The sequence below is a fragment of the Thunnus thynnus genome, chromosome 9 (assembly GCF_963924715.1).
Source record: "Thunnus thynnus chromosome 9, fThuThy2.1, whole genome shotgun sequence".
NCBI lineage: Eukaryota > Metazoa > Chordata > Actinopteri > Scombriformes > Scombridae > Thunnus > Thunnus thynnus.
In genome coordinates, this window is record NC_089525.1 from 28,621,429 (window position 1) to 28,643,290 (window position 21,862).

The following is a 21,862-nucleotide window of genomic DNA, read 5'->3' on the forward strand; positions in this document are numbered from 1 at the left end:
CTTCCACATCCTGTCCTGTCCTGCCTAGTCCCTTCTACTTGGACCAGATGTTTTTGTGCAGTCTGAGCGGCGGCAGTCTGAAGCATTAACACAGATGAAGAGCTGAAGCGTCAGCCAGGTGGAATGATGTGGATGCTTAGACCTCTGGGGATTGAGAGCGAGAAGAAGGAGGGTGGGTGGACGGAGATAGAAAGTGAAAGAGCGAGAGAAAGACATCATGCACCGGGGAGCCTGGACTGGGGAACACATTGACCTCCACTTGACGTACTCATGGAAGACAAACCTGCTCGCATTCATTGTGTTTCTCCGTCTCTTCTTCTCTTCCCCCCTCTCTCTCTCTCTCTCTCTCCGTCTCTCTCTCTCCGTCTCTCTCTCTCTGTCTGTCCCTCGCCTAGTCGGACGGGTCCTGGAAAATATAAACAGGATGCAGTCTTGTCTGATCGTAAATCCCCTCTCGTCTGCTCCCTGGCCCCCAGCCCTGGACCACGTCCGTTCCCCTCCAGCCCTCGCCACCCCAACTCCCGCCCAGCCTCCCCCCCCCCATTCCCTTTTAGCTCAGAAGAGGAAGCCAAGAGTTTATGTGTGTGTTTGTGTGATGTGTGCACATGTGTATCGGGAATGGTTGTGTCTAATATACTGTTACCCTACTCTCGGGTTGGAAACGTGGTTGTGGGCTGGTTTTGTAACTACTAATCATTGCCCACAAGACCTGTCCTCCCACCTGTAGGGGTTAAATCTGCACAGCTGGATGCAAGCTGATGTACACATGGCGGCTTACGCCTCTATTTTTCTTTTCTCACACATTCTTTTCTGTCTATTTAGTAATGATTGAATGCAATATTGCAACCAGACTTACCTGCAGACCCGTTTATTCTGTAATGTGACTTGGAGGAAATTACAAGCAGTTGGTGCACTTGGCTCATGTTCTCAGAAATGGTGCAGATGTTTGCAGACATCTGACCAGCATATCAAGCTTTTTCTCGGATTTTTGAAAAACCCTCATTAGGATTACCGCAAAGTCTCCTTGAACAATACACAAATCCGAAAGAACATCCTCTCCAGCGTCACCGAGGAGGCGCTCCTGAAAGAAGTCCTTAATCAATCTTCATTTCCCTCCCTGACATAGATAACAACTCAAGTGGTTGTCGAAACAAAACTCCTATGACAGGAAGGTCACTGGTTTCAATCTGCATAAAACTGGAAGGAGAAAAGGAAGTAAGGAATGATCCCCCTTCCCCTCAACAACTGTTGCTTAGCTTCCTTTGAGCAAGGCACTCGCCCAAAGCCATGGGTTTCCTTCTACCACTGTAAAACTCCATTTCAGAGATTTCTTTTCATGATATCATCAGTGTTCCTCAACAAAGAAAAACTGAAATCTCCTGGGTAATTTTAACAGCTTTTTAAATGCCTCTAAATACTACCCATGAGCTTTCAGATGGCGTTGCTATGGAGAAGAAGACAGTCTAAAATGATGAATGTAGCATAATATTTAGCTACTGCTAACTGTTAGCTGTGCATGCAACATATTTTAAGTTCACTGAATGAATATTTCTTACCAAAATGCGTCGTAGTTGACTCATCCTTGAGAAGTGTTTATGCACACAGGTCTGAACCTTGTGACTTTTTATTTAAATAAGAAAAAATTCTAACATGGTTGTTCTGCCTTTTTACTGATAATACAGTTTCATGTGCATTCAAGCCTGGGTAGTGCCCCAATGCCAGTCTACTAACATTGTGTATATTGAAAAATTAACATTTATTTTGAAACCTTGGATCCTTAAAATAACTCCTCTTTGCAACTCTACTGGTGTGTTGAATAAATACATTCTTCTTCAGTGACTTTTCTTTATAAGTATGTTTTGTATGACTGTAATCACTCATCACCTCACCGTTTTTCTGAGCTGACTGTGCCCAGAACCTTTCTAATTCAACTCAGTTTCCTGTGACCTCCTTAGCAGACGAAACAAAGGCTCGTTTTTTGATATTGACACATCCGTGTTTATTCTGCCGTCTTCTTTTTGTTCAGACGCTGAAGTCTCTGAAACTGAGGGTATTCAAACCTTAAGCACTTCAATTACACTTCCCTTCCCTTCGGCCTACTCTCCTTTTTCCCCCAATAACGCAGGACCAATTATTTTCGCCATCAAAAGGGGAATTAGTGTTCATTCTGAGATGTGAGTTCACTAGGCGTGTATCACCACAGCGTGTACAAGCCTGAATGTTTTGAGTAAAAAATTGGACTGAGTGCATGTGGGTTTGGGAAGAAAACCCTCAAGCCACAACTACACTAGAATTGCTTCTTTAGGCAAACAAACACCAGTTTCATATCCCTCTCTATATTTGGGAAGATATCTCAAATAACAGTCTTTAATCTTCTAAATGATTCACCTTCTCCCTTGTAATATGTAGGCCTGAATGACTTTTAAGAAAGAAATTAAACTTGCTGTTTATAAACTTGGTTAAGACTGATGATATTTTTTTTCCATCTCTGTAAGCCATGATATTGTTATCTTTTTTCCGGGGGCGGGTGGGAGTCTAGTATAATTTCATATTTTTGTGCTCGCCTGTCTCGAGCCTGACGGTTTTTGTTCCTCCTCGTACAGCGAGGTTATAAAAAGTTCAAATAAACTTGCTTTCACTTTCCCCCTGATTCATTGAGAAATATAACAGGTAAACACTCTTTTTTTTTGCAGGTTTGCACGCGCTACGGCGAGCATTGGGAAGTTTCCAACAACCGTCGGACCAGCAGCTGATGGGGACGGTGACTGTCACTCTGCAGGACCTCCAATGGGCCATGTCTGCTGTGAAGCCCAGTGCCATGAGGGAGGTCGCTATCGATGTCCCAAAGGTACAGTAAAGCTCTCTTGGTCAATGCTCGCTCTCTTTCTCATTCGCTCAGGAAAGCCGACGGAAGAAGTTTGTTTTTTAAGCTCTAAACATTATGTTGATTAAAGAAAGAGTGCTTCCTTTATTGTATAAATGAAGCTGCAAGTGCACAAGTGCAGCTGCAAGTTTTGTTTTTGGGTTTTGCTCTGCAAACTCTGCCATCAGAAAATACCACCTCTAGAGCAGGAACATTTCTTAGCATCAGGAACTTTGTCAGAGGACATTTACTCCTTGTGTCCTCTGTTTGAAATGCAGGTACGTAAGGTGCCGAGTTGCGAAAATGGTTGTTTGTCCCCTGGAAAAGTTCTTGCAGTAGCTGTGAGTGTGAATGAAGGGCTGTCTGTATTTAGAGTAGTCAGGGAGCAGAAGAAAAGACATAAAATTGCAAAATTCTTTACAGTCTTAGAAAAATGACAGATATAACTCCTCCTCCCCTTGCTAAAATTTGTCCTCATTTCGTGCTCAGTTAGCCAACAGGAGTCAGCGAAGTGCAGCTGTTCAAAAGAAATAAGTAAAGACGTTTTATTTATAGCACCTGTCTGGCTCAGACATCACAAAGTGTTTCTCAATAAAAGACAAATGCAACAGACATGATATACAGACACAATATGTAAGTGAAAAAATAAACAGACAAAGAAGCAAGTCTACGCAGGTGGGTCTTCATCTCAGCCTTAGATACAGAAGGCTTAAGTTTAGAAATGCTTCTCCACTGTGATAAAAAAAACAAAAACAGAAGAAACTATAAGGAATAACTGATTTACGTTCAATTAAATGGCCATTTTACAATATTTCAAATATGTAAAACACTGACATACCATAGAATACTCAAGGAAAGATCATGCATGGGAAAAAAAAGAGAAGAATCATTAAGAGACACATGGTCTCCAAAGACTTTCCCAGCACATGCCTGTCTGGTTTATAGCATCATCTTTAATGACACAATCTGTATTGGATCCTATGTTTGTAATCAGCATTAGTTATGTCTCAGTTGCACTCAACCTTGCAATGGCCCTGGTAGTAAGCCAACTGGTTTACATCATACCGTCTTACAAAACAAATTATAAACCAAACAGCATCACTACTTGTCGCCACGAGGAAAAAACTAAAAGTTCATCAACAGCAGCCGTGGCTCCCTTTCCCCTCTAATACACATCCCCAAAGTCCCTTAACTCCTCTTTGGACCACTGACCACTGAATCACCAGTGCTTAAAAGATGGGGTCAAGCTGAGGAAGAGTGGAAATGACCCCGTGGCCATTTTACCCTCCGCTGAAATGAAGATGAATCACTTTGCTTTCAGCGGATGGAAGGAGAGAGAGAGGGAGAGAGAGCGAGGGAGGGAGGGGAGGGGAGGGAGAGAGGGGAGGGGAGGGGAGGGATGAGAGGACAGTGGTGAGACTCCAGGATGTTTTGGAGTTTGCATGTGCAAGACATAACGGACAGGAAGAGGGCTAACATCATCCTCCACCGGTAATTGAAAGCAGATCGGGTCGCTGACGGTTCCTGCCAGCAACCAAAAAAAAAAAAAAAAAAAAGAGAACGAGAGGAGGAGGAGAAGAAGAAGAAGAAGAAGAAACGTCCTTCCTATCCGTTCACCCTCACCCACCTCCCCCTCCCTCCCTCCCTCCCTCTCCCTCCTCTTCGCCTCTCTGCTACACTCTGCACTGAGCTCACCCAGAGACGTTCAGTCCTTGCGGCTGGTTCCTGGAAACAAGAGAGAGGAGTGAGCTTGAGTTTGGAATTTTTTTTTTTTTTTTTTTTTATCCCCCTAGCGCAGCTCAGCTGAAAGGCCAGCCGCAGAGCCCCGGACTTGATTATATCCACATGAGTGCAAACATTTGTTTCTAATCCATTTTATATAAGAAACTTCCAGTGGTGCCGGATGAATACACGCCTCAAGTTCCTCGGAAACCATCTCAGATCACGTATCAGGAGATTTCAGTTTTACAGATTATGCCTCTCAATTTACATGTAAATAAATTTAAAGTTCCTTCTTAATCCTTTGTTTATTTTGTGACAAGAGATCCTTCCTCTTTTTTGACATCTTTCTTGTTTACCCAGCATCTCTCCCTTTTTTTTTTTTAAATAATCGTCTTCCACCGTGCAGTCTGGATTTAATATTTTCATTTGGCAGCTGTATAACAAGCCCATTTATTCCTCCTTTTTAAACTTACTCTTCGTCTCTCTTGAGTTTTTTTTTTTTTTTTTTTTGTCTGAGAAGTCCCCCACACCCTCCTTTCAACCCCATCAAAGGGCCAGAGCCTGAGAGGCCTCTTGTAAAGTTCAGAAAACAACAGTAAAAGATAATAACTGGGTCCCGTACAAAAAGGAAGGGAGGGAAGAAGAAGGGGGGGGGGGGGGAACACAGCACAACGAGGTGTGAGTCAAAACATCGCCTTCTAATTCCACAGACGCTTCACTCGTGACAAAAAAAAAGCACCTTGCAATTAATGTAAGTTTATGTTGTTATTTATTACAATGACTCCATTAAGTCTGCTGCGAAAAAATGCAACAAAAAAGGGGGGAAGATGAGAGTGTGAAGTGTTGTGTTGTATTTGTGCTTCCTCGGCGGAAAGAGGTGAGTGATTGATTTGAGGTCTCAGGATGTTGTTGGTAAATTCAGATGCTGGAGGCCTATAAAGCCCCAAAACCACAATCTGCTTTAGTGAGCATGGATAGATTGAACATTTGTGTTCTGTGCCTGATGAGTGCAGTTTACCTAGAATGCGTCCACATGATAATACATACTATGAGATGTAATGTGTCTACCACCCGCCCCTACTCACCACATGAACACTATTCATATAACATCAGGAAAACCTGTCTACTTAGGTGTCGTAGACCTGACCCATCTCACACGTCAACCTTCATACGAGGCCTGTTAGACCCATTAGGAAGGACGTTATCGGTGTTCATACATGTTTTCGCCTATAAAGTGCAGACAATGCATACTTTACATTAATGATGACCATTTCCAGAGTACATAAGGTGTTAGACAGATTTCCTTCCTTATAGACTGCCAATGCTTTTAATTGACTTCAGTCTAGTGTGAAAATCAAATTGCAGACCCCTTAAACTAGCTTGAGTCGGACGTTTAGTACACTTATTTTTTGTCATATTAAATTAGTTTGTTGTTCTAGAATAATGCAGCTGTAAGTAAAGAAATTTAATTTTTTTTTTTTTTTTTGGTGATGCTTTCAAGTAAACTCCAACTCCTGAGATTGCAGAACAACAACATTTTTAAACACAGAAACAAAAACACGTACCTTGACGCCATCCCGCCGCCTTTTGTTTGCTTAAGATTCGTCCTCTGGGTTTAATAATACACACAATATAGAGAACAACACAAAAGAGCTTGTGAAAGCAACGCTTTACAGAAACAAACTCTAAAAGTTCAGATTTTTAGAGTATCCTTGAACGCTTCAGCCACATCACTGAGAGTATGAAGGCATTATAAAAACCTTTTGATGATGTTCTTTTGGAAAATATTCTGCCGCAAGCATTCGAAACATGTATATAACATGTGTACAACATCCTCAGCTCAAGGTCCACTTACTCGCTTGTTCTGGACCTTCAACTGTTTGAAACAGCTTTCATTTTTCAACTTATTATTGATGTACTATTGGTTTACAGTTGAGATTGAAGTTATGCATTGTATCCTGGTGAAAAATGGGCACTTGTATCATCTCAAAACCAGTCTAAAGCAGGTTCCAAAGTTATTTTAATATAACATAATGTGCTATAATATTTAGCTTGTTAAAGTTTACATTTAAATAAAGCCTCCTAAATATCACTAAACATGAATGCTTGCTATTGTACTGTAAGTACAACAACAAAACCTCTTTCATTTCAAATCCCTTCTTTGTTTCTTTGTTTTTCTGCATTCTTCATCCGTCTCTTTACCCGTCTTTCTCTTGCTCACGTGTTTCCGCCATTCCTCTTTCTTCAAAAGCCTGTTTTACTGTTGCTTTTATATCACTCCACTCTTTATTTCATTTCATTCATCTCTGCTCATCCGAAAGAGTGTTCTGGTTCGTTCACCTGCTTTTCCGACCTATCTCCTCATCTCTGCAACACTCCTCTCTCTTTCTCTCTCTCTGTTCCTCTCCTCCCCTCCCCTCCATCCGCCCTTCCCTCTCTCTCCCTCTCTCTCTCTCTCTCGGCGCTGTCCATAAATTGTTCGGTATTTACAGTATGTGGCCAGACGCCAGGTTTCCATTAGGTGCTTCGTTCCCCGGAGACGGCGCCGGTGGCCTGGGATGTGTTACCTCTGGATGGAGAGCGGCGGGAGGGTAAAAGGAGGGGGGGGGGAATGAGCATAAGAGAGAGAGAGAGAGTCAAAAAGAGGGGAAGAGAGAGAGAGAGGTAAGCAGCAGTATTTAAGGGAGAGAGCGAGAGATGATGTGATAGTGAAAGGGCAAAGTGAGAGAAGTAAGAAAGGGATTGCAGAAGAGATAAGATATGTAACAAACAAAAACATGGGGGGGTGAAGAGAAGGTAGACGAACACTATTTTTACTTGCAGTTACTGTAAGTAACCAGGTTACTGTTGGCTCTCTGCAATAATCTGATAAAGACTGAAGCTCCGGATTATTTTTATTACAAATATAATTGTTTAGTCTATAAAATGTCAGGAGATGATGAACAGTGCCCACTCACGAGTTCCCAGTACCCAAGGTGACGTCTTCAAGTTGCTTTATTTTTGTCTATCCAACAGTCCTTAACCAGAATACATTACACTGAAAACCAGCTAAATTGAGATGCTCCAAGCAAAAAACGTTCCCTTTAAACAACTTATAATTATGTAATTGATATTAATTAGTTGTTAAACCCCAGTTAGATTTTTCCTGAAAAAAAAGGTGATATCTTGGCATGGAACCTGGCGTCTAATCGGCTTTTGTACATGTGAGCATGTGCAGGACTAAAACTACAGACAAGGAAAGTATCAATGTGACAGCAGAGCAGCGAGATGAAAGAGAGGATCATCACGTGTAGCGACGCATCCTCGTATTCAGAATTATTTAATCTGAAGTTCAACAAAAGCTGAAACTAACACTAAGTAGCCTCTGTAAGTAGAGCTGCTGTCATTATTCAATGAATCGGTCAGATATTGGATTGCCAACTACTTTGAAAATCGATCAAACATTTATAGTAAATTTAATATTTTTGGGTTTTGGACTGTTGATGGGAAAACCCAAGACATTCAATGACATCACTGTGTGCTCTAGCATATTGTGATTAATATTTTTCATTGTTTTCCAATGGTAGAGAGATTGATAATAAAAAATAATCTTTAGTTGCAGCCATATCTGTAAATCCACTGTATGTTAGTCAGATTAACTGCCCTCTCTACATGGTTCCAAATAAAGGTCACTGACATGTCACATGTACTGTCAATACAGATTTTACAATGACAAGGTTACTACAATGCAAGAAAAGACATTGTCTGATTTCCTTTGTAACCTGATTTACAGTATTTCAGTTATCTGGTTTCTTGTGTGCATGTAAACATACTCAACAGAAGGGCCAAGTGAGAGAAGAAAGAAAAGAAGTGCACTGGATAGAGAGATAGCACGGACAAGAAACAGAAAGACAGGGTGAAAGAAAAAGGTCAGAAGGTAGATTAAAAAAAAAAAGATAGAGATGGCGTGCAGAAAGAAAGATGGGGAGATGTAGAGGAAGGGAAAGAGGGGTTTGATTGGAACAGAGCTGAAAAAAGCAAGGAAGGGAGGGAAGAAAGGATGTGTAATGAAGAAAGAGTCAGGGAGGATGAGAGTGCGTTTTGAAAGGTTTTGGATGAGGGTTTCTCTTTTCTTATCTGCTTTATCTCCTCCGGTTGTTCACTGCCGGACTCCCTCCCTCCTTCTCTCCTTCCATCTGTCAGACAGGCAGCTGTTGGGCGACTCCCTCTGTTGTTGTTCACTCCGTCCAGAGTCTCCTGATTCAACCCGAGCCCCTCAGTTCCTCCATCTCGTTCCAAATATGCTTTTATATTTCATTCTCTACTCCCCCACCCCCTGACCCTTGTCATTAGTCTGGAAGAACTCGCAGTTCTTTGCAATTTACTCAACCATTCAGAAAGTTAAAAAGGTCTTCTGTGTGGGTTACATGAGAACATCAGTGACATCAGCGTGCAATCAGAGTTTGTTTGGTCTGTTGCATTTATTGTTGGCGATGTGTTTGCGTTTGAGCTGCCACAGATTAGGCCTGTATGAAATTTCAGAGGAACTGGAGTGGACCAGTGTTGATCATTTATTAGACGTGGCCACTCATTGTTGTCCATCTCAAGTATAATACATTTCCTTTCCAATACGTTTCCTCGCATGTTTTTTTTTTGTGGTTGATTAATAACACGGAATTTTTTTTAATGATTAATTGATACGTCTTTTTTTTTTTTCTTCTTCATCTTTATCCTCTTCTCCTTCTTGTACAACCAAATCCTCCTGTTCTTCTTCTACTACTTCTAATTCTTTTTCTACTTTTAAATCAGATTTTTTTTCTACTTCCTCTTCTTCCCTTTACTTTTATATTTAATCATTGTTCATTATAATTCTTAGCCAGTGTTTCTACATACATGATGGTCAAAATGCTGTCTCATGTGGCATGTGAATACTTGTCAAATTCAATCATATTTTGAATGTCGACACAAAATATTTGAGATCAGCAGCTTCAATCAAACATACTGGAATTAAATTGGCCATAAAAAGCCCATTTTGGTTAAATCCTAGTATGCTGGATGATGAACACTTACTGTATGTTACATGAAATGCCAAGGTTGATGAGATATTGAATTGCTTATAGCCTAGTATAAGTGAAAAATGAAGATTAAAGGGTCTTTAGAGAGCATCTCTCTGTCATATCTTGTATTGTGACCAGCTTTGTGTAGCCTGTCACAGTACTGTAACGTACTCATCCCCTACTACTTCCAGGTCCGCTGGTCAGACGTAGGCGGGATGGAGGAGGTGAAGCTGAAACTGAAGCAGGCCGTGGAGTGGCCTCTGAGGCACCCCGAGGCCTTCACACGCATGGGGATCCAACCACCTAAAGGAGTCCTGCTCTACGGACCCCCAGGCTGCTCTAAGACCATGATAGCCAAGGCCCTGGCGAATGAAAGCGGGCTCAACTTCCTCGCTATCAAAGTGAGTTTTCATCGACTCATAATTCCATTTATTTATTTATTTTTTTTTCCAGAGTGGCATCTTCTGTTTTCTTTGTCTAGACAAGATTTAAAAACTAATTTTGTTTTTCCTGGGTTGCAGTAGATGATGAGTTTAAATCAAAGAAAGTTCTGGAAACAAGGTTGTTGTTTTTCCCCCAACTTTGATACACAAATATGAACAAATAATGCAATGCAGGTGTGCTTGTTCATATCATACTCTGGTTGAACGATCTGCCAAAAACCGCATAAGAGTCTGTGAAAAAAAATAAGGCAATGGAGCTGCTCCAAAAACTCCCTCAACAAAACAAGATAAGACTTCGACTTGCTTGTATTTCAGGTTTATTGATTGCCAACATGCTATGAGCAAGTTTTCTGAAGTGATGCCATCATCTTGATGATTGATGATCCAATCTAATCTCACTGTCGAGGCCTTTTTAGCTCAACTTTTAACTTATATAATAAATAACCATGTGACCAAAAGACATTTTCTGAAATGAAAGTGATTCGGTATAAACAAACTTTTCACAGTAGAGGATAAAAGTTAACAGGATAAATTTGGTATCTTTGGAAACTGTTATGCAACAACTGGCCGACTGATGAGCCAGTGGGGTTTAGGAGTTTAATGTAACTATTTACCATATTAACACATATCAAATACAAATTAAATCCACATAAATCCACATCTACATACACAGTATATCAGATGTGTCAGAGTACTAGCGGATATGTTTCCCCCGATGACCTGAGGGGCGGCCTCACCGCCCGACTTCCTCTGCAGAGAGCTTCCTTGTCTGACCTTTGACCCTTTGTTTGTCCTCTCTCATTCATCACCCCATCCTCTCCGCCAATCCCCGCCGTCACCCTCGACCCCCCCCCCCCCCCCCGCCCGCCCGCCCGTCCAGACCCGGTCGACGGAGATTGATTGATCAGCTCGTTGAATTGTTGATCAGTGAATACTTTCAAAGCTGTTGCCATGTGAGACAGAAAGCTGCGACAGAAGCTCTCAACTGGCGTCATTAAGCCAGCGGAAAATGTCGGTGTGACTTGCAAGCTTTTTTTTTTTCTTATTTAGCAATATAATGGTGTGGCGTGCACACGGATAAAGTTACCAAGGTTTTCTTGAAATACTTTTTCTTCAGCCTCCAATTACATTTCCACTTTATTCTTATCCAGATCAACTTTTGATTAACCATAAATTTCTAAATGCATAGGGAAACAAATGGAACGTGCAAAGGTAATTTCTCCAAAAATGTCTGATTAAGGTGAAATCACTTCAGTTCAGTGCAGTTCAATTGGATGCAGCTGTATTTAATCCTACATGGTGAAGTTCAAACCATACAATTAGAAAATGAAAACAAAACAAAACAAGAAAAACACATATTGCATAATGGAAAGGGCCAGGGCATATTTTCAGATGGATACATGAACATTCAAATGTTTGTGCACTTAAAGAGAAGAAGTGAGGTTGACAATTAAATGAACAAGTTTTATTGTTTACAGGAAAAGAACATCATCACATTTTCAATCAGGTCCTGAGAAGACATAACAGACACTCACTTGTTTGAACTATGCATTGTGATCGATACAAAGGTGATACAAATGAGTTGCACTGCAACCTTATGCAACCGTTTTTCAAGTCATCACGAAGAGTATCTGCTCTATGAAAAGGTTAAAAAACATCCTGTCCCTCCTGCTGAAAGCCTGCTCTCCAGCATCTGCAATAACAGTATCAGGTTTTTCCAGTGCAGCGGTTGCTTTGACATAGATACGTTATCCAGATTTAAATGTGGATACTTTAAGGCTCAGCCTGTTTCCTCTGTGTGAAAAAGCCCTATTATCATCTTGTCAATTTCAGTTTCCTCCCACTGCAGCCACTCAGACACACTCACATCCGCAGATGCATACGTGCACACAAACACACACACTCGCACACACACACACACACACGGCTCGTATCTCTACAGTGTCAGTGGTTTTTAAACTCACCATGTCCGGCCCTTGGCTCTGCCACAGAGAGGAACCTGGGATTAATGAGTCAACCTCCACACTTACTGCAGGAGACAAAAGGGCTGGGAGTTAAGTGTCGTCTCCTCCGTCAGCCCGGAGGTGTTGAAAGGGTGGATTGCAGAGGGAGGAAGTTCTTCCGAGGGTTGAGTGGATGTTTATCTGCTTCTGAGTGAGGGAGAGAAGAGGGAGGACAGGACTGGAAAGTTAGAGGAAGAAGAGAGAAGAGTTTCAGCCCTAGTAATCGGAGTGAACTAGTTGTGCAAGTAGCGGTGGAGTAGTAGAACCAGAGGTGTTCATGGCAATACTTGTAGTAGAACGCTACATCCACGCTAGGTGGCTAAAACTGAAGATGCAGTTTACCTGTGAAAAAGATGTGTATCCAATCTTGCACTTTCAGGTTGCTGTTTCCAGCTTTTGATCCCCATGAAAACTGCAGGAACTGCAAAATCTCTCTCTCTTTGTCCTGTTTCGGTCAGCAGATACCATAAGCATGAATACAGAATATTGACAACAGCTGTATTGTGTCATCAACTTTAATGACGCTCGCAAAGAACGGTCACAGAGACAGTCAGAGGGGTACTTCATCATTTTTGAAAAGCTCAAATTTTCCTGTCTGCACTAATATGTATTCTCTGGTGAGCATTTTTGAAAAGCTTGTTTACGCTGGTTTAGTATTGACACAGTGCCAAAAAATCAAGAGAAGAGGATGCATGTTCAGATTTAGCTCGCTTAGTGTGGACGTACTTTCATATGATACAGGCTGCACAGTCAAAGCAGGATATTAGCAGGGCAGCAAGAGCAGCTTCAGTTCTCCGTCAGTGTCTATAGTGGATGAGTTCAGGTGCAGTGCAGAGTGTAGGTCACCCGCATTTTGGCAGTGCTCACAATCCAACATGCAGTTACTGTAGTTATGCATATAAAATGGAAGAGGTGTTGAAATATATTTAGCGACATTGTGTGCTTAAAGTGCAAGTGAAACACAAGATGTTATGCAACTATATTGATTAAATCTGTCTGAGGTGTCTCCTGTGTAGAGAGGCCTTTAGTAGCAGTGGTAGTAATAAGAGTAAAAGTTGTAGAAATCATATATAGTACTCCCAATCACTCATGAAACACTGTTTAACATTTGCATGTGGTAGTGTTTTGTGCAGAAACTTGCTCTTGTTTGTGCAGAGAAGTTGGGCCTTCCATCCTGCACAGAGCTAAATCTAATGCTTTATTTTGGTTACAAACCTGCCATCTCGCCTTTTAATAACATGTCAAATGATATTTATTTGACGTGCAGTAATAGCAGCAGCAGCAGTAGTAATAACAACAACGTTAGTAGCATAACAACAATGTTAGTAGCGGTACTGCAATTTGTCATAGTGGGGACAGCTTTACAGGACAGTGGTGGTTTAGTGACTGTACTGAGAAATTTCTTTGTTCGCCAACTGAAACACAGATGTTGAAAATAAACATAAAACCACTACGTAGTGGACTGTGAACACTGAAACAGTACTGGGTAACTAGTATACCACACAGATACACACACTTATAACATCACTGTTAATGAGTAATATGTAAATACCACTTTTTCTTGATAATTAATTAATAGTTCAAGTTGTCATCATGTCATATTACACAGCAAATCTTAAAACTTACATACCATTTAAATTTTTACAGGGGCCAGAATTACTGAACAAGTATGTTGGAGAGTCGGAGAGAAACGTGAGAGAGGTAAGTGCAATTAACTTCCTGTAACTGGTTATTACAATGAATGGTTTACTGGGATTTATTAATGTTTTAGTTATCTTAATGGAAATGAATGCAAGCTGACATACTTTTCTGGACCATTTCATCACCACCAAACTGAATTGTTAAAATCGTGGTTCCTCCCTGATTATTTTTAGTTGTTTATGTAATGAACATTGGACATGGACATTAACAAGTGCTGTATTTCCTGTGTATGTTTGTGCAAACTGCCAGCTGAGAACGATTCATCGCCACTGCTAAAGATTTGTCCTGTTTTCCTCTCGTCCATTGTTGCTGACGCTGCTTGCAGGTGTTTCGGAAGGCGAGGGCCGTCGCACCCTCCATCGTCTTCTTTGATGAGATCGACGCTCTTGCCAGCGAGAGAGGAAGGTAAAGTAGGTTGCTTTTCTTAATGTCGTTGAGAGAGGCCCAGAATTAGAACAAAAAAGATGCTGGGAGACTGCACAACTGATGCAACTAAAGGGTTACTGCCCACATGAGTCAATATGTATTTCCTTGCTTGGGTAATTGTTCACTGTTCACCACTGCTACTGTCCTGTGTTTACTATTTTCAGCACTGTGGTCATTCATTGTCCAGTGATGACAAATGCACAGTCATTGCTGCGGTCTGCTTTAATTTACTGCCCCCTAGATGGTGTCCCAGCATGTCTCACAAAGATTCATTTATGAATGGATGGCGCAAACATCCCAAAAAGTCTGCATGACTGCACTATCAAAGCTGACCACTCGGTTCCCATGGTGTCCTCTTGGACTTTTGCGGCTTTCTTGCTACCAGCGAACACAGAGCACAGTCTTGTCCGGAGGCGCTTTAGTGGGATGGCACTGGGAACATCTGTGGCTTAAAGGAAAGAGGACGGGGGGGCGGACAGAGGACATAGACCGGAGGCGCACAAACACTTCATTGTGCCCTTCCACGGCAGATGGGGAAGGCCAAATATGCAGCATGCTTCCTGGTAAACCCGTTGATGAAACTAAATGTTGTAGGAAGGAGCACAGAAAGGCCATTGGGCCGGCTTTATAAGTATTTCAATGTTGGCCTTTGGTCTGATGCTTCAAATTCAATTCAGTGGAAAACACTAAACATATTTTGGACCATTTCATTTGTTAAACTGTCCTTGATCACTAAATCTGCACTGATCGATATTTTTGATAGGGGGGGACTCTTATTTAGGGACAAACTTACCGAATTATCACTTAATTGTGCACTTCCCCGTAGTTCTACGGAGGGTTTTAGCATCTTTGAGCACATTAGTTTGGTTTTATGTCTTGCAGTTCTCATTAGTGTCGTTTCCATCAGCAGCAGACAGCTGTTTTCAATGAAAAACCTCTAATAAAAACATAAATATTGTTTTACTGTCTATTTTTCATCATGAAGGAGACAATAATAGCTTCACCTTATTATACAGGTTTATTAAAAAGGAAGCAGTATTTGATGATCACAACTAAATCATCGAATCATGTTTTTCCAATCAAACTGAGAAAGGAAAATATTAATCATTATTGAATGGAATCTGTAAATTAAAGAATGAAATTGCATCCAATTGCCGTTAAACCAAGTGACTCACACCATCCAGTAGCAAATTTTTAATACTTGGCCTCAGTTCCAGTTCCTCTTTTTGACAGATAGGATGTTTTGTTCTTCTTTTTGCAATCTGAAACCATATTTATTTGGGCGGCTATTTCTCTTCCCTTCTATCTCATTAAATTTCCTCTTTCTCACTATTAAGCTTCATAAGCCAAGCCAGGCCGGATATTTTTCTAAAATGTTTTTGAAGGAACCTGGAACACAGTTTTTGTACTTTGATGTCCAGTGAAATCTTGACTCGTTTTCAGAGTACAGGATACAACTCTATAGCAACTCTATAGCAGCTGACAAGTTCTCTTAGCTTTACTTTATTTATACAGTTTAAAGTTACAGGGACATTAAGAGACAGTGCACATTAATAGACATTTCTTTAAACGTGCCAGTTTAGCCATCTTGGCTAATGACAGCTACAAAAGACATCCAAAATATATTAAAACAGGAACAGCAATACAGTACATACAGCAGAGCACACTTCATAGGAACACATAAAATACTTTAAAACAAGGACAACAGTACATAAAACAAGCACGCTTCAGGTTATTTGAAGTTACAGAGTATGGTCACACACTCCATTGTCTTGTAACCATTATTTTAATTTCATTTTAAATTAATAATATGTGTCACACTCTCTGATAAGTGTTAGCAGACTGATTCATGTGTGAGCTGCTCTCACTGAAAAAGCTGACTGTCTGAAGGCAGTCCTCCTCATAGGTATTATACAATCCCCTCTTGCCACAGACCTGGTGTGTCTATCATCAGTTGTTTTCTGCCTAGACAACACTCTATACTAGTATTAGTATTGGGAGCAAGTAGCTTTCGAAAAAGTAAAGCACTAAGGGGGGGGAGGAGCCAAGCCATCCAGAATCTTATAGACAAGACAAGCATCTGTAAATGTGATAAGATTGTCCTAGCTCAGGAAATTATAAATTCTTAGGCAGTAACAATGGTGATGGGTGTTTGGCTTCCAGTCAAACACCTTAAGAGCCTGGTGGTATACTGGCTGTACAGGTTTGAGTGTTGTACAGGAGGCTTGTGCCCAGCTAGTCAATCAGTATGACAAATGTGACATGGCATTGAAGTATAGTGTTGCTGCCTTTAGTAGTTAGACAGTTTCTGATATGGCGGAAATTTGAACTCAAGTTGAACTTTATTACATTTGTTACCATCTTAATTTGTGTTTTAAATGTAAAGATTAGAATCAATTGTTACACCAAGATATTTGAAAACAGATACCACTGTCAGCTTTTTCTCCTGCAACATAAAGATTAGGTGTGAGATTATCTGTTGACCTCTTAGTGAAGAACACACAAACTGTTTTCTTTATGTTTAAGTGAAGACAGGAGTTATTAAGCCACTGTGTGACATGGGCTATCACTGCCGTGGGCTTACATGGATACTTGCTGTTTGGTCGTTGAATGTACATAACTGACAGTATCATCTGCGTACTTTTGAATCTCAGACTCATTGCATACAGTGGGAAGATCATTTATGTAAAGACTAAACAACAGGGGCCCCACAATTGAACTCTGAGGTACACCGATATCACAACTAAGGACTTATGCTCACCATTTATCTTGACCCTCTGTGCTGTGCCTTCCAGACAGGATTACATCCATTTAAAAGTATTAGGGGAGAATTCAAACATTGAAAGCTTGGCAAGTAGAACACCATGATCCACAGTGTCAAACGCAACAATTCCCCCTCTTATCTAGTTGAGATTTCATATTCTCCAAGAGAAAGCAGTTAGTAGTTTCCATTGAATGGTGGATCTAAAAACCAAACTGCACAGTCTGAAAGGGCTGCTGTTAAGGTGGCTGGTAAGTTGTTCTGCTACATATCTTTCAATTGCCTTTGACGCAATCAGTACTATGTTAATTGGCCTGTAATTGCATACCTCTGAGGGACCACCTGTTCTTGTTAATAGGCATTATTATAGCTGTCTTCCATGATCTTGGAAAGACCCCTAGCATTTGTTAATGGACCAGACAAACACTCATTAAACATTTTCAGGCACATTGTGTCCAATCTATACACATCTTTGGCTTTAGAATTATTTGGGAGTTTATAATTATTCTTACTGCTGTTGCAGAAATTTCCCGTATCTTTCACAGTAGGATTGAACTTCCCACTGTTTAACTTTATGCTCAGTTTCGGGAATCTACTCAGTAAGAGCTGACTCATTCCTCCCAACTGCAGTCAGCATTCACAATAATGCAGTGCGGCGTGAGAGTTTGTCAGCTCCCAGGATGGACGTGAGGCTGGACCCGCGCCTCGAGGCCACTCACCATTTTAAAAATGCACTTAATTCTGATCTATAAAGGTTATTTATTGGTCTTTGCTTCCTGCCATGTTTAATCAATGAAGTGGCTCATGCACGCCAGCAAGAATTCAAAACTGTTGACACAACCAGACAGCCTCCGCCGCACAGTGTATGTGTGTGTGTGTTTCCCCCCCCCCCTCTCAGGGCAGGAGATGAGAAGCACCTGTAAATCTGTCAGCCTACCTGCCACGAGTCCAAACTAGTGGAATGAAATGAAGAAGACAGGAAGAGAGGCGAAATAGGGGAGATAAAAACAGACGAAGAACATTAGATGGAGGCAAAAAAATTGACAGACGAGAAAAGACACACAGAGAAAAAGTCAGGATAGACTGAATTGAAAATAAACTCACGGCAGACTTGACAGACAACATAGGAAAAAAAGGGAAATGTGATTAGAAGAGTGAAGGATCATGACTGAAGAGAGTGAAATGTTTTAATGAATGCCCCCTTCTCCTTTTCTTTTGCCCTCAACCCCTATTTCCCCCGTTTTCTTTCTCCCCCCTTTTACTATAGTGTTTCTGTCACATCCTCTTTCTCCTTTCATCCTTTTCTCTGTTGCTCATTCATGCACTCCCTCTCACCCCACTCTCTGTCACCACCTTTATTTTTTTCTCTCTATCTCCGCCTCCTATTCTTTCACCTCATCATTCTGTCTCTCATACCCCCTTTTTCTCCTCTTTCTGCTCCATCTCCCTCTTTTGCTAATCCTCCTTTCCTCCATCCCTTCCTCCCTGCTATCTCTCCTCACTCAAACTTTCTCTCTCTCTCTCTTCCTCTCTCTCTCTCTCTCTCTCTTTCTCTCTCCCTTCATATCTCAGTGACAGAGCTCCTTTGTGTTCCTCTGCGGCCTTGTCTCTGCTAATGACGTCTGGCACTTCCGCTGGCCCTGTCAACAGAGACTGTGTGTGTTTGAGCTGGGAAGGGTGGCTGTCTGCACTGCGCTGTGGAAAATAACCACCTTGTAATGCAGTGTCTAATACAGCGATGAGTTTCTTAAAGGATAAGGCTGGCGATATTCTGTATTTTTTTCTTACTGTCAACAAATTCCATGAAAAGACCAAAACCAACAAATCCCACTAACAAGAATTGTCTGCGTAGCCAAAGCCTGATATATCTTATTCCTCTGTGCTGCGGAGCTCTGTTGTTGTCCAAAAACTATTAAAATCAATGTCAATGAACCACGCCGTTGCACTGGCTGACATAGTACCTCATTACAATTAACATGGGTTATGTATAACTCGAGTCACCCTCTTGCTGGAGCACTAAATGTGTATTAATCCACGGCTGAAAATAGTCCCTATTAAATTTGTTAACAATTGCTGAAAACAACAGTTCTCAACTGTTTTAGGAAGTTACTGAACCTGAACTGTTTTACTTATTTCACTGGATTTATTAACAATGACTGAAATATAGAATAATATTAACCTTATCCTTTAACTGCATGATCATGGTATCCTTATTTTATTTTTGATGTAGCTTTTATTGTTTACTCCTTTTGCCATTGTTTAGTTTTTGTTAACATCTGACGAAAGTAAAGTAAAGTATGTAAAGTTATAATGCTTCAGATTTTGGTCCTTGTTGTTATGGCGACACCTGTGGTTACTGATGGCAATGATAAGTATATTCTAATAACAAAAGTTACATTAAAATAACACGTGTATCGACCACGAATGAATTGTGGTGAATCTGAAAGTGATTTTTAAATAATGAAGACTAAAATGCAACAGCTTCTGTATACCTCACCCCATCAAGTACATGTGAATCCCTGGTTTCGGTTAATAAATTGGGTTTGATTCAATGAAATTCTGGAGAATTATGACTTTAAATGATCCAAAAATTGCACACACACACAATATCAGACGCTTCTCTGATTTTGATTATAAACCTGCATTTCCAAACTTTGCCTGATTAGCTAAACTGCATTTAGTCAAGTTAAAACAAGATGACACATTTGTTAACATTTTCTTAAGGAGGGCTTCTGTATTTGAGAAGGATGACCTGTTTTTCCGCTGCCTTGTTTTGAGTTCAGCGCTGTAGGACGTCAGCGGCAGGATAACTCACTTTTGCTTTTTTGAAGAAGAAGAATTAAGCTAATGAAAGAACTCAATAACAGTGTCAATTTAACTATTTAAAAGTTCCATACAAGTATTTCAGAACTGGTAATATCGCAAATAATGGTGATGAATGTAGCTCCATGTTTTCAGGAAGTTATGTGATGCTATTCATATTATCTGTTCAGTGATTCATCCGTCACACATTCATCCCCATTATCTCTATCTTTTCTTCAATTATTTCTTTTCTGCATCTTCCATGCCTCCCTTCCTCCCATCCATCCACCATCTATCTGTAATCCATCAAGTCACATTTCAATATTTTTATCTCCCTCTCCTTCATCCATACTTTCTTTTGCTCATCCATCCATACATCAATCTCATCTCTCTTCCCTTCTCTCGCACTCATCTATCTTATGTTCCCCGTCCACTCCTTCAGCTCCTCAGGATCCGGCGGCGTAGGCGACCGGGTCCTGGCTCAGCTCCTGACAGAGATGGACGGCGTCGAGCAGCTCCGAGACGTCACCGTGTTGGCCGCCACCAACCGGCCCGACATGATCGATAAGGTAAACAGACGCCAGCTCTCTGTTTTTTTTTTATCTCTCCTTCCTCCTCTTTGGTCCGTGATTGATAAGGTTGAGGAGATGTTGTCTGTGTGTCTCCCTTGTCTCCTCCTCTCCCTCCCTTCCTCTGTTGTACATGATTGATAAGGTTAAAGGTGGCTCGCTCCGGTCTGTCTTTCTCCACTCTCTCTTTGGATGCTGTCACTGCTTTGTTTCGGTGCAGCGGAATCAGATAATCACACATTTTAACAACTTGTTTTGGTATAGGTTGCATTCATTTTAAACATGTTTGGAGTGATTTAGTCTACCCCGGAGCTCTTACTCATTTAGTTATTTTGTTTGGCTGAAATGCACCAAAAAAACTTTCTGTCCTCTTCCAAGAGACCAGATGTGTGGTTCGTCAGGACCACAAAGGAAAAGGGTATAACATCAAAACAATAAAGCTTTGTAGGTATAAAGATATGGCTGTTTACATCTGAAGACACATCTCATCGTGCACAAACTGCGCTCTGTAGATTAGTTATATTTTTATAAAGTAAACCAGCAAAGGTAAAAATACTGGAATAAAATAGTTTGTATCTTTTGCTGCCTTCACAACCTCTAAACAAGGGTTGAGTTACAACAGCCGGTTCCATTTTGGGTCTGGTTCCCAGTTGCCAAAACATCCCAATTAGCTAAGCTTTGATTCTAACAAGATTCAAATCAAACTTTTTTTATCTCTCAGTCATCTTTTTTTATTAACAAAGAGCAACATACAAAACATTCAGGTAACATCAGCAGAATTCCCATTTTTGGGAAAGCCATTTTGCTTTGCTTTGACTTTTCCAGTTAATAGGACAAATGTCACAGACAGATTACGCAGCATCAACTGTAACAAAATAACGTTAATCGCATCACAGTTTGTCGAAACATTTAGCTGTTGTCTGGTTAATATGCTCTGCAAGCCGGCGTCTCCGCTCAACCAAAGATTTCGGGCTGCGACTGCCGAGTATTTTCATTATCGATTAATCTGACCATTATTTTCTCGATTCTCATTTTGTTTATAAAATGTGAAACAAAAATGCCTGTTCCAGTTTCTTAGAGCCCACGATGATGTCTTCAAAAGTCTTTTTTTTTCCGAAAAACAGTCCAAAACCCAAAGATATTAAGTTTACTATCATGTATGACACATAAAAGCTTCAAATACTCACATTTAGGAGGCTGCTACCAGCAACCGTTTGGCATTTCTCCTTAAAAAATGACTAAAGTGATTATTCGATCATCAAAATAATTGTCAATAATTATCTTTCGAGCAACCAATCAATTAGTTGACTACTCGTTGCAGCTCTACAAAGATTTGTTTGTAAAAAGAGACAACACTCTATATTAGTATTGGGAATAAGTAGCTTTTGAAAAAGTAAACTTCCTTAAAAAAAAGGAGGCTACACCTTTTGTTCACTGTGTCAGATTAATTTCATGAATGTTTCACATCATGTACAGGTTGTGAGCATTCATAAGGCTCAATCCAAACCAGTGAACAACTACAACAGAGGAACAATA

General features: G+C 40.7%; 1 protein-coding gene across 1 annotated transcript in view; it reads left to right on the top strand.

Annotated features, from left to right (window-relative positions):
• Positions 1–21,862, top strand: part of afg2a (AFG2 AAA ATPase homolog A) — a 123,139-nt gene that overhangs the window by 22,166 nt on the left and 79,111 nt on the right. The window contains exons 11-15 of the mRNA XM_067599971.1: positions 2,694–2,848; positions 9,813–10,022; positions 13,715–13,768; positions 14,094–14,173; positions 20,200–20,326. Of these exons, the coding sequence (XP_067456072.1) occupies positions 2,694–2,848; positions 9,813–10,022; positions 13,715–13,768; positions 14,094–14,173; positions 20,200–20,326 (626 nt within the window). The remainder of the gene's footprint in view (positions 1–2,693; positions 2,849–9,812; positions 10,023–13,714; positions 13,769–14,093; positions 14,174–20,199; positions 20,327–21,862) is intronic.